Source organism: Ochlerotatus camptorhynchus, unplaced genomic scaffold, assembly GCF_037179485.1.
Source record: "Ochlerotatus camptorhynchus isolate MF236.1 unplaced genomic scaffold, CSIRO-AGI_Acam_v1.1 ptg000298l, whole genome shotgun sequence".
NCBI classification, from domain to species: domain Eukaryota; kingdom Metazoa; phylum Arthropoda; class Insecta; order Diptera; family Culicidae; genus Ochlerotatus; species Ochlerotatus camptorhynchus.
The window spans coordinates 974309-988200 of record NW_027040786.1 but is presented as its reverse complement, the minus strand read 5'-3'; the positions used below and the strand labels follow the sequence as shown (position 1 = coordinate 988200).

General features: G+C 41.2%; 2 protein-coding genes across 3 annotated transcripts in view; both read left to right on the top strand.

Annotated features, from left to right (window-relative positions):
- LOC135706937 (autophagy-related protein 2 homolog A-like) overlaps positions 1–13892 on the top strand; it is a 111938-nt gene that overhangs the window by 4943 nt on the left and 93103 nt on the right. Inside the window, exon 2 of one of the 2 annotated variants that reach the window (XM_065228621.1) lies at positions 6512–7542. In XM_065228621.1, the coding sequence (XP_065084693.1) occupies positions 7375–7542 (168 nt within the window). In that variant the 5' untranslated portion in view covers positions 6512–7374. Of the gene's footprint in view, positions 1–6334; positions 7543–13892 lie in introns of those variants that run through there. The other variant, XM_065228620.1, reaches the window with a different exon arrangement.
- The window catches only part of LOC135706941 (small ribosomal subunit protein uS5m), a 45187-nt gene that overhangs the window by 17194 nt on the left and 14101 nt on the right, over positions 1–13892 (top strand). The window lies entirely within an intron of this gene.

The window sequence follows — 13892 nt, the reverse complement described above, 5'->3', positions numbered from 1 at the left end:
AAGTCCGCAAAGGCAAACCAACATAATGAAAAGGTAGGGGAAATTCTTCTCTACCCGATTGTGGTTAAGGTTTGATGATGAAGGTTTTGGTTCGCGAGAAAATGGCCTTACAAGGTTTGTTTACAAAATTGAGTTAGGGCCATTTCAATTGTTGGTCTTGAAATGTTCGATTCGTGAAATCGTCGATGATGCGAATTCTGGAACTTAGCTGAAGACATAATGACTGCGTTGAAACCGCAGATGAAGCAAGCTGGGACCAATTGTTCGATTGAAACAGAGTGCAGCCGGAACCCAAAAGCTGGACAAGCTATTCGATGATGGTGACAGCGATGATACCGTAGACGGTGCGAGCTCTAGAAACGTTAATTAACTTCATTAGGGGCGCAATATCTCTGGCTTCGGCCAGACTTATACCAGTATTTCTAGCGTTCAGAATCACTAGGCCTAACTAAGTTGATCGATACTCTTCATCGATTTTCTCTTCGCATTACTACAGTTAAGTGAACCAATTTTCCGAAATTGTTCCAGTACAGTGTACTAAAAGAATGTACTAGCTAGCAAATGCAACATCAAACGCACCGAAAAATGTTAAACCTACCGAGTTATTAAAAAAAGAGATAATCGATCATCGCAGTTACCTTACCTTTCCTTACCAATCAGGCTAAGGCCTTGTTTTCCTCTGCTGTCCGAAGAAGTCGTCTCCACTCTACTCGATCCATGGCCACACTTCGCCAGTCTCGTAGTCTGCGAAGGGTCCGCAGGGCCCTGGGTCGTCGTGCGGCATTCTTGCGACGTACCCAGCCCACTGTAGTCACCTAATTTTTGCAATATGGACAATGGATGGTTCTCCCAGCAGCTGGTGCAATTCGTGGTCCATTCGTCTTCTCCACGTTCCGTCCTCCATCTGCACTTCACCGTAGATGGTACGCAACACCTTCCGTTCGAAAACACCAAGGGCGCGTTGGTCCTCCACGAGCATAGTTCAAATCTGGTGGCCGTCGAGGGGGGCGACACATCTAATTCTCAATTCTAGATGCTCAACAAATCTCACACTAGCGAATCAATCTTCGAAAAATCATCTTTCATTTCTCGCAGCTTCTTGCATCGCATATCATCTTTTAACAGGAAATCTTCAGAATCGCCATCAATCTTCTTTCTATCTACTCAGCGTGCTCGTAGCTAACCACAGCAAAACACGATTTTTCCTGCATTGTAGATAGAGTCGCCCCCCTCGGTGGCCGTAGAGTACCACCGGTCTAATCAGCGTCTTGTAGATTTAGATAGTCTACTTCGTGCGGCGGCGAATTTTATCCGACCGGAGCGTCCTCTGGAGCCCAAAGTAGGCACGATTCCCTGCCATAATGCGTCGTTGAATTTCTCTGCTGGCGGTCACCAGTGAGCCCAAATACACAAACTTGTCGGCCGCCTCGATTTCGTCACCGTCCATCTGAACTCGGGGTAGGAGGCTAACATAATTTTCCCTAGAACCTTTTCTTCTCATGCATTTCGTCTTCGATGCATTGATGGCAAGTCCAATCCGCCTAGCTTCAGTCTTCAGTCTGATGTACGTTTCCGCCATCGTCTCAAAGTTCCGTGTCATGTTGTCGATGTCATCGGCGGATCCAAGATGCTGGATGGACTACCTGAAGATCGTAACACTCGTGTCTATCCCAGCTCTTCTGATCACACCTTCCAACGCGATGTTGAATAGCAGACACGAAAGTTCATCACCTCGAGATTCAAAGGGACTCGAGAGTGTCCCCGATACTCGAACAACGCACATCACTCGATCCATCGTCGTCTTGACCAATCGCGTCAGTTTATCCGGAAATCCGTACTCTTGCATAATCTGCCATAGCTGATCTCGATCGATTGTGTCGTATGTGGATTTGAAATCGATGAACAAATGATGTGTGGGCACGTTGTATTCGTGGCATTTCTGCAGAACCTGCCAAATTTCGGAAATTTTATCCGTGGTAGCGCGGGCACCCATGAATCCCGCCTGGTATTGCCCCACGAACTCTATTGCAAATGGTGACAGATGGCAGCATAGAATTTGGGAGAGTACCTTGTAGGCGGCGCTCAGCAGTGTGATCGCGCGGTAGTTGCTGCAATCCAACCTGTCGCCTTTTCTGTAGATTGGGCATACGACACCTTCCATCCACTCATCCGGTAATATCTTCTCCTCCCAAATCTTGCCAATAACCCAGTGCAGCGCTCTAGCCAGTGTTTCAGCACCGTATTTTAATAGCTCACTTGGTAGTTGATCTACACTAGTTGCTTTGTTGTTCTTCAGCCGACCGATGTCCTCCTCAACTTCTTGAAGATCAGGGGCTGGTAGCCTGTCGTCTTCTGCGCGTGCTCCAAGATCTGTTGCCGTGCCACCTTCGTTTTCTGCTGCATCACTGTTAAGATGCTCGTCATAGTACTGCTTCCACCTCTCAATCACCTCACACTCGTTCGTGAGATGGTTACCGTCCAAGTCCTTGTACATATCGGCTTGCGGCATGTAGCCTTTGCGCGAACTATTTAATTTCCGTGTGTCGTTTACGCGGTACAGATTTTCCATCGCCCCGTGATCTCGGTCTTCCTGCTGACACTTCTTCCTTCGGAAAACCAAGTTTTGTCTGTTCCGCGCTTGTCTGTATCGCTCCACATTCAATCTCGTGCGGTGTTGCAGCATTCTCGCCCGTGCTGCATTCTTCTCCTCTACTAACAGTTTGCATTCGCCGTCAAACCAGTCATTTCTTCGGTCCGGGATCGCAGTACCTAGTGCCGCTGCAGCAGTACTACCTATGGCGGAATGGATGTCCCTCCAACCATCTTAAAGAGTAGCTGCGCCAAAATGCTCTTCCGGGGTAGTGCAACTTCCAGCTTCTACGCGTAATCCTGTGCAACTTCGGCGTCCCGTAATTGCTCAATGTTGGGTCGTGGCGTTCGACTTCGATGGGTGTTATGCACCGTCGAAAGTTTTGAGCGCATGCATACTGCCACTAGGTAGTGGTTCGAATCTATGTTCGCACTGTGGTACGTGCGGACGTTGATAATGTCGGTAGAAGAATTTCCCGTCGATTATAACGTGATCGATTTGGTTTTCTGTGTGTTGGTCAGGTGGATATCCTGGCGGGGCGAAAGGGTACTTCGGACTACCATACCACGGGAGGCTGTAAAGTTCACGCATCGTTGGCCGTTGTCGTTCGATACGGCATGTAGACTGTTTGGTCCGATTGCCGGTCTGTACATTGCCTGCCGTCCTACCTGAGCGTTCATGTCGCCCGTAGTGAACAGCCGTCGTACATCTACTCCAGCTGCGCATAAAACGCTTCTTTCTCGTCGTCGGGTCTCCCTTTGTGTGGGCAGTGCACGTTGATGATGCTGTAGTTGATGAAACGGCCCTTAATCCTCAGCTTGCACATCCTCGCGTTGATTGGCTGCCAACCAATCACGCGTTGGCGCATCTTACCCAGCACTACAAAGCCGGTTCCCAGCTCGTTGGTGGTGCTACAGCTCTGGTAGAAAGTAGCCGCTCGATGCCCGCTTTTCCATACATTTTGTCCCGTCCAGCAAAGTTCCTGCAGTGCTACGACTTCGAAGTTGCGTGGTTGAAGTTTGTCATAGATTAACCTATCGCAACCCTATGTATCGTCGGGGGATCATGATGCACAGCTCTGTTTAGAGTCCCACGCTGGCACTAGGACGGTGACCAGCCGCTCTTAACATGGAGAACAGACGCCGTTTTGAGCCGCACTTTGCTATTGCCCAGGCTACGCCACTCAGCTGTGTCCATGTTTCAGCTGGTAGTCTTTTGTTATCATATGACATGGGGAAGCGTGAGGTAGGAACTTGTGAGGACCAGAGCTAGGTATTCCTCTCCTTCCAGGTTGTTGGCCCACTGCCAACATTGATGGAGACGAATGGCCACCAACACGTTAGCCCACTGCTAACCACTGCCTTTTCACAACTTTCACAATATGTTAGCTCATTGACAACATTAGTATCGATGGATGGCCAACCACATATCAGCCCACTGCTGGTCCGTGACGTGGCGATTGTGTTCACACACTGTCAACCACACGTGAAAATCACGAGGATTTTATTGGCTCACTGTCGACGTCGATGATGATGGTGCTGTGATGACTCACTGCCACCGCACGCACACTAACACTGATGTCGACAAGGCAATCAGCCTGCTGCCGACGCTGGATGGTCGAAACGAATTGGCGATAAAGCTGGGTTTAGACAGGGCAAGTCAATTGATCAAGTCAATTGAATTCAACTGACTTGAACGCGAATTGAACGTGTAAACCATGCCATTCAACTGGCTTGATCAACTCACTTGAATTGAAAAAAGTTGGACCTGGCTCAACTTTTCAAGCCAATTGAATTCAACTGAGTTGATCATTTGACTTGCCTAATCTAAACCCAGCTTAATGGTACACTACCACTACACGCCCGCTAACGAACGATTGCGATGATGCGACTCAGCAAAGCTAGCTTCCAATTCACCCAGCGAAAGCTTCGTCTGCCAAAAATTCTTGCTAATGAGCTCTGAAAAGAACTCAACTCTTTTGTAGGATATAGCGAGCTATTTACACCGAGTGAAAAGAAACCACGCTGTTTCCGAAGGTCGGAAACAAACACACAAAAGGACCGCGAGTGTTGTAAACGCTTCTTGCCGGAGAGTGGCGCGTTGACACGGCTGACGGTGGTGAACGTTAGGAAGTTTCGCTATTGCGAACACAGGTTGTCAAATCACTATTTTGTAGCCCATTGCCGTTAGGCCCTTATAATTCTGAACACTAGATTTGTTACCTGAACAAATAACTGGCATTTCTATCAAATAATCAGGCATTTCATTTGTTTTTTTCAGTCAACTGTAGAAATTCCAAGGGGTAGGTCACTACGCACACCAATCTTGGATCATCTTTTTTATCAGTGTGCCGCAGCTGTGCCGATTCTGCCGGTCACAGAACAAGCTGCGATTGTTTGAAAAATACCCATCCCGGCAACCCGATATTTCTGACACCTTTAATGTTTTGGTTTGAAATCGCAAGGATAAATCGGATTGAGGATGACGCGGAAAGTGGCTGGTGTTGGTGTTTTATGTTCATAGGATGATAAAAGTCCTGTGTTTTAGTCTTCTATAATGCCCTCAAAGGCAGACCAGAAACCTAGCCTTTAGTGATGTGAAAAGCATCGGTCTATCAGCGGCCGAAAAGATGGACTTCTTTAGTTTGTTTTGTGTGATTTGCAGCATTTTTTGAATTAAGGGTACAGATAGGGTCTGATTAACTGCCTCTTTCTCTTGAGCCCACTCTAGAACCTAGATTTCGTATTTAGATATTTTTTATAAGTGAACTGTGAATTTCCTCTGGTATATTCAATTTGAGAATGTTCCTGAATATACAGTCAAATTCCAGTAGTGCTCCCATTTTAATTACAACAATCCAATGCCTACGAGATTGTGTCGAAGGTGTACCCAAGGTATGCCGAAGGTGCGCCGATGGATGTGCCCAAGCTGTGTCGAATCTAATTTCGGCACAATGTGCTGAGTGACTTACCCCTTGAAAAATTCTCCTTGCTTTTCAATAGTATAGGGGCAGGAGGAGTATAGTGAAGCAAATTATGCATCCTGTACGTTAGCCCTAATTTTCTAATTGTTCAAATCAAATTCATTGGTAGATGGTTCAGTATCATGTTGTTATTTATTTGTTTTGAACAAATATACATTTTAGGCTTAAGAACAGGATGCTCATTAAGCCCAATCAGTTCACTATGCCCCTCCTTTCTCTACTATTATCACATTGTTCACCCCCGTCGAAGGGCAACTTGCATGACTCGTTGCAATATCGACATTCCAACCACATTGAAGGTAAGGCATTTAATGAAATATTCAAAACTTTAAATGCAACAATCCTTCTTTGTAAGCATAATTTCTTGCAAGCTTCTAGTTTTTCTGAAAATAAATACTAGCTTATACGCATGGATGCATTATTTTATTCTGTGTGGTTTTATCAAACCTCCGCATATCATTCTGCTTTTATATTGTTCTCTAAATTATATGGAGGAAACTAATGTCACGACATTTTTCCCCACAACATTTTCATGACATTTACCACCTCTGAGCTGGGAGCTAAAATGTAATTCTGAAAAAATCCAACACTGGAACCGTCGTCGTACCAAAACAAAGCAATCACAAAAAAATACACTGCTCTACCTTTGCCTGGTGCCGTGTGTGTGTGTCGCGTTGTGTTGTTATTATTATTGTATAAATACAATCTACATGCTTGCTAGCGGATGGTACACAAACAGGCGCAACGAAACGAGAAGAGCTGCTACTTGGATGGAACAAAGAAAGACTCGCTTCCTTCAGTCGTCCGTCGGCCAGCAAAGGTGGAAGTAGCTAGAAACTAGAAAATAAAAAGCCATACACCGTCCAGCAGCAGGAGGAGCAGAACCCTACTGGAGCCCCAAGACATTTGGATTTAAAATTTGAGTTTTCCATCCCCAGTTAGAGTGTGCTTCGACTGGGAGAACTTTTCTTTTCGATTTGTGCAGAATATACCTAGTGTGAGCAGTCATTTTCGGATCCGAGGGAAATGAGGAATTACACTCGAGTCAGTCACCACGAAGTAAACGCGTAGAAAGTGTTTGTGTGTTTTGATTGCGAAACAGTCTATGGTGCGTGATTTTCCGAGCTGAACGCTGAAAGGGGAAACCTCTGAAAATAGGCAAAGTGAGTGCGAGATTTTCCTGTTTGTTAGAAAAGGTTTCCAGCTAAGGGCGACCTAGGGGAAACCGAGTACGGATTGAGGGTAAAGCGCAGTGATCCGATTAATTTTTTTTGTAAAATATTATTCTAAAGTTATTTTTAAGTTTCTGTAAGTGATTCACTACTCGTCAGGAGGGAAAAGAAGTGATTTTCCTCGACGAAAGGGAGCCAATCATCGGTTGATGGTGTAAAATAAGAAAAGAATAGTAGAATCAAGTGCACAGTGTGTTGATCGTTTCTACGAACACAATCACACAGCCCAGACAATCAGTGTTGGGTTGGTGTTATTTTGCTTTACATTCATGCACACCGACCCGTGGAAAGAGCAAAGCGTGGAAAGTTTCTTCAATAAATAAATAAAAAAAACAAAACAAGTGAGCTAACGTGAAACAAAACCAGAGGCAGCTGAGTCGGGTTGGCCAGCAAAAAATCGAACAGCTGAGAAACCTTGAAATTAAATTCGTCGGTGTGTCCGGGTGGGTGAAGCACACAGAAGAAGAATCAGCGAAAAACAGACGGAAGAAGCGTGACAGAGAAGAAGAAAAAGAAGAAGACCCAACTGGACGAACGGGGTACCAGCAGCGATCAGATTAGCCGCAGCCATGCCGTGGTACGCTCCGTGGTCAAATGTGATCAAGAAGAAAGTGTGTCGCTTCCTGCTGCAGCGATACCTCGGCCAGTTCATCGAGGAAAAGCTCAGCTTGGACCAGCTGAATGTGGACTTCTACAATGGCACCGGGACGGTGTACGACGTGACGCTGTACTGCCAGGTGAGTGACAGTTTCTAGTTGTTTCGCCGATTATTTCATGACTGAGCTAGGGAGGAATCGGTGTTTCCCCTTGCTTCGGGAGTAAATCCATTTTATCATGGAAACCATGACCTGGGGTGCGTTGGACATTGTTGTACGTTATTTAAATGTTTTGTACAGAAATTATGTATGGTTAGTATGCTTAGTCTGTATATATATGGTCATGTCCAATTAAGATATGCTTTGAGAAACCAAATTAATGTTTTGTGTCAATGATTTCCAATGGGAACAGGTAGAAACAAAAAAAAATAGAGACATGTTTTAGGGGCACAAGAGTGATCTTGTCGTAAGACTATGAGAATTTCTTTCGCGCACTATAGAGACTTAGGCCGTGCATATCTTAAGTTCGATTTGTGGGTTGGTTTTGGTATCTGGAATTGTTATCCGCGTTAGAGTTATTGCTTCGACGAGAGAGCAGAGTTCCTACATATGCAATTGTTCAAACGTTAGGGTTAGTATCTCGGTATATGTAATTGATGCCTATGCAGATCCGCACGTGAGTTAGCAGAGTTACCAAAACTACAGATAAATCTGTAGTTCTACAGATTTTTCAGAGTTTTTAAAACCAGGATTCTGTATTTACAGATTACAGATTTCTAGGATTTTAACAGATTTCACAGATTTTTAAAAATATGATCAAAAATTTAATAAATTAAACTTGAGATGTTTAATAACAACACATTATTTTCACTTCAGTGTAATTTTATCGTCACAAACTTTTATATCTATGCATGCTTTTTTGCGGAATGAAAAAGGAGAAAGAGAACTGTCAGAGGTATTCCTTTTTTGCCAATTTATGATACATATATTTTTATCTATTTTTTGTCTTTGTCAGAAAAAATGCTCAATCACTTTTCAAATTACATTTTTTAAGGATTCAAATAATAAATTATCAACACAGATATCAGCACAGATTTTCTGGACAAAAGCTAAGATGAAAAGATTTTTTTGGACAAAAACACAGATTTCCTTTTGCAACCCTGTAGGTGAACTCAATTAATGAGATTTGAGAATGGTTTTCCGAACACTGGCCATCACTTTCAAAGTCGGGAAGAAAATCATATCATAATTAGGATCCCGGACCTTCTTCTAATTGCATGACGGATGTCTACTACATGAAAATACCTGGATAACCGGAAATCCTCAGGGAATTTAATTTTTCTTGAAAAAACCTGAAATTCTCAGGGAATTTCATCATTACTCAGCGAATTTTCTGATTTTCATGCTATGAAGATTTTTAATGAAATGATTGCATTCTATAATCTATAATGAACAATTTAATTTTTACAGATTTTGTACTTGATTTTTTTTATATTCTGGAGCCATGCTTGGAGAAATTTTCAGGAATATGTAACGATGATGTCAGACATTGAACGTTTTTCAAGTAGATAGATTTAAAAATAAAATCGACATTAAGCGGAAGCATACCGCACCGAAAAAAAAAAATGAGTTTCGATTTTTCTAAAATTATTGGAAAAAGATATAAAAAATCTAAAAATAATCACATATTTTTGTATTTTTTAAAGAAAATTCACGTGCAAAAATATTTTTTGTAATTTATCATGGCATAAAGTTTGACTTCATTGGAGAATACCATGTAAGATCTGAGTAAAATTCTGAGTAGAAAAAACGCTGAATAGGATATCAGGATATTAGATAAAATTTTAATGATAATTCATAAGAATTGTTGAGGTTAATTGCTAAGGAATTCTGAGCAAACTTGGAAGAGAATTCTGACGAGGACTCCAAGGCGATTCAAAGGAGAAATCCAAGGAAACTTGAAGGATAATTTCAAGAATTTTCTTGGAGTAATATAGTCCGCAGCATAGTTCCATGGGAATTTTCGGTGAAATCAATTAAATCTGAGAATAATTCATGGAGAACTTGAAAGGAATTCGAAGAAGAATTTCAAGAGAATTCTGACTTCAATGCCAAATATTTGTGAGGAGAACTGCAAGTAAATTTTTAGGAGAATTTCAAAGTTGTGACTAGAATTCCAAGGGAAGGAGCACAATTCTGAGAATAGTTCCAAAGATTTTCATATAAGTATTATAAATATTTCAAGAAGTTTCCAATGAGTATTCCGAGGATATTCCGGTGATAATGTTTAGAGAATTATAAGGAGAGTTCCACAGAAATTCTGAGGCGCATTTCAAAGAAGTTGAACAGAATTCAAAGGGATATTCCATGAAAATTTCGCGAGAACACTAAGTGAATGTTGCGGTGAACTCCAAGTGAATTTTCAGAAGAATTATTTGGGAAATTCTTAGGTAGAACTGCAAGAATTATAAAACACATTGAAGAGCATTGCAGAGTGTTGTGTTGTGTTGTGCTGAATATGGAGCAAATTTTAAGAGAATAGGATAGAGCGCTACTTTATCGTAGTCGCCCATTTCCGTTCTATCGAACAGAAAACTTCAATAATATCAATGATTCCACCGTGCAAAAATAATACGTTTGTTTCGATGCTATAGTTAACAAGTTACAACACAAAGCCTATTAGAGCGCATTGTATGAATATTTACACTCATTGTTCTCAAAACAAAAGAAGTGCTCCTAGCGAATCCACTTTTTCTACTTTCATTCGTAGGATGAAGACAATCTAATTGCGTTTCAATGCATTAGGAACTGCGAAATTGAAACTCGACACGAATTTGGAATCGAGATGCAGTGTTAGATATTTAACAATATCTCAATGCATAGTTGAAGATGCTAATTTCAAATAACAGACTAAAGTGGTAATTTTTATACGATAGATAAGGAGATGAAAGTATAGAGTTGATAGTTCTGTTAGAGTACGGCAGTGTGAAAATTGTATATAGAGAGTAGAAAGCGAGCAAGCACAGCAAGACAAGGATAGGAGCACATTCTGTGGTAGAGGTAACAATAGCTGCAATTTCCAAACCTACGACTGGATGCCTTCCTTCAGATCAGTGCTGAGATTTGTCATTGTCATTGACAGACTTTTGCGCGATATTGACAAAATTGTTCGTCACATAGTCACTGACAGACTTGATCCTCAAAAAAACCTTCGTCAAAATCTCATTAATTTTTTCGTCAATGACAAAGATTCCCCTGGTAACAAAAAGTGTAGTTTCGTACATTCTGTGTCACATTATTGTTATCCAAGTAGTTCAGGACGTAGATGCTTGTTCACATTAACGGCTCCATGTAATTATGTTGCTCAAGTTATTTTATTTCGTTACAAATTTAGTTGATATAAAAATCTAAACATGTTCGTCACTGACAGCATTGTCGTTGACAATTGACATGGTTTGCCTCAGTGGCGTCGCCCTAACCTCATTCTACCTGTTCAACAACTCTCAAAACGTAAACAAACAAAACAATATTGGTTCAAATGGATACAAATCAGTCAAACTAGAGGACCCTGTGTCCTTTGAAATTGATTTGAATGTAAACATGACCCTAAATAACGTTTTCAAAGTTGTTGAACAGGTAAAAAGTGAGGCTACGCGACGCCACTGGTTTGCCTTGACTATGACTGTTAGCTAATATGAGTGACCAAAGCAGAATTGTCAATATCATCGTGTATTGTCGAGATTTTGCAGCACTGCTTCAGATAACAACTTGAGTGCGGTAAAAATCGATAGAACTGTTTCAAACACATCGTCGGTACATGAGTGAGTCGGCGATCATCTCTTCTTGCCAGTGGTGGCGGGGGGAATACCCCTCACCATCCCTCTCCAACTGGGGAGTTTGGTAAAGAGAGATGATCTAACCGATTTGTACCTTCATTCATAAAAGTTGTCCTTGCTCGCTTTCTACTCTCTATATAAACAATTTCACACTGCCGTACCTTTCATCTCCTCATCTATCGTATAAAAAATACCACTTTAGTGTTTTATTGTTATTAGCATCTTCAACTATGTAAATCGTTGACTTCACGCAGAAGTAATACAAAACATATAGTCAAAGTAATATCTCAATAATTTGTGACCTCGTCGTAACGTGAATAAATTTAAAAGTCAATTTTAATTGAAACATTAATGAAAAGCGCGGTTTTTGCTTAGTACGACGGAAATTTGATCAAATCCCTACCAGAAAGAGGTCTAAGATGAACTCGGAGGATATCCTATGATCACAGACAAACGGACATAACACATTGAATATTTATCACAGTAAAACATCGTCGGTAAAACATTACTGCCATCTTTTGAGTACACTGTGGTTTGCACTACGCTGAACAGATGGCGGTAGTGTGTAAATGTCAAACGCAAGGGAATTGATTATGCGCGCCACAGGTGTTGGTTCTACCAACTACTATACTTTTAAATTGACCGTTAAATGCTTGTTCGATGAACAACTTGCGAGTGGCATGTCTGTTTGTCTGTCAATGGTTTCAAGATGAATCAAACATAGAAACATTTATGAGATCCTGGACACAAAAAATAAATCAAGATTCGGCCTTTAAAAAAAAAAATATGCGGCTTAGATTTTATTTTTTGAGATTTTATGCAAAATTGGAGGAATTTTACTATCAATTCAATATTTCGGAGACGAACCAGCCCAGGGCTGAAATTCACCTTAATAAAGATTTATATATAAAAAAAAAAAAAACGATATCCAGGGCATGGAAAAATTTCCTAAATTCTTGAACAATTGAAATGCCAAACTTCGATCATTAGAGCTTTGAAATGTTTTTAAGGTTGCGAACTTAAATTTATTGAATTATTTGTAAATGAGTCCCATACAAATTGGAATTCCACAGGACACAGATTGAAGGTCCTTGATCCAAAATGTTTGTGGTCGATCAAGTCCATAAGAGGCTCGTGATTATATCTCTGAAGATTATCTACGATGTTTTCGAATTCATGCCGTAGGCTATCTGAAGTAGATCGATAAGGCTTCTAGATTTAACTACATACTGACCTGCATAAACTTTTGTTTTGCTCCAAAAGATGTGTGATGCTCACTCTTAAGACCATTGAAGTTGAATATTAGTTCGCAAGGTAATCAAGTGCTTAAACAATTAACTATAAAGACATCTATACAAAGTCCGTATAGATGATGAATTGTTCATACTGATATAGAAGCCTGGCTGGCCAAATGTCATTTTCAATGAAAGATTTCACGCGATATTTACTGAGATACTTCTGTCATTATCATTGGATGAGAAAACGATGATAGAGATTTTCTTCAAAATCTCATCGATTTTTTTGTCATGACAGAACGTGACAGTGTTGTGATCATCGTAATTACTAGCTCATTTAATGCTATTAATGTTACTTGTACGGAGGAATTCTTAATAATGTATTCACTCTACCGATTACATACGGTTGTTTGCTTAAATTCATCTAAATCAGTTAGAAATTGATGTCAAAACCACATAAGAATTATTCTCATGAGTGCTTGATCATTGAAAAATGACAAGAAAGCTAATGATAGGTAGTTTAGTCTCGTGATAGTGAGAGGACCTGTTTTCTCATCGAATATAGCCCTGGTGTTTCCATTCCTCATATCTCAGAGATTCCCATTAGGGTTCACGTAATACCAAGTAATCTACAGCAACATTTGAGTTGTTCCCCTCGCATAAACGCTGGATTAAGTGGCAGTTACAAAAAAACAACACAACAACGGAGAGAATCTGACAATGTTGCTTAGGACCTAATGCAATATTCAGCTTGAATTCTCATTTATATCACAAGGCTAACTCTTTCGACTAAAGTGTAATGAAGAATATCCGTCAAACACTTCCGAAAACGTCTTTTGATATAAAACAGTGTCAAAATCTAGAGAAAATTCATGAAGTCCCCTTGGTAGCAAACTTGAATTAATCAACTTTTTATTCATCAGAACAACAATATCAGAATGAACCAGGGGAAGCTCATAAGTTTTGACAGGCGCACCGGCGCAACTATCGGTAATTGAGAGATTCACAACTGACAAGAGAGTGAGGGCAAGCTTTTGCGCCCTCTTTCTCCATTACTCTCTTTGTCTGCCATAAGATATCCAAGTGCACAGCGAGAAATGCACGCTTTAGGCACCCATACATCACAAATGTCTTCTAATTTAAACTCACAAATTCAAACCGGTCTGGGAGTATGATAACGTCCAAAGCGTACCAGACTGCTGTTTCCGTGTTGCTCCCGTTTGACGCGTGACTGCTGAAAGCTTCAATTACAACTAATGGTGCAAACCAGAGTTGCGACCTATCACAATCACCATCATCAAACAACTGATGGTTGTAACGCTTTGTACATTCCAATCAATGTGCTCGTCGAAGCTCTCTCCATGACCATCCATCAAGTTGACGAAAGAAGTAAAAAGCAATTGGCGAATCTCGTCTCCTG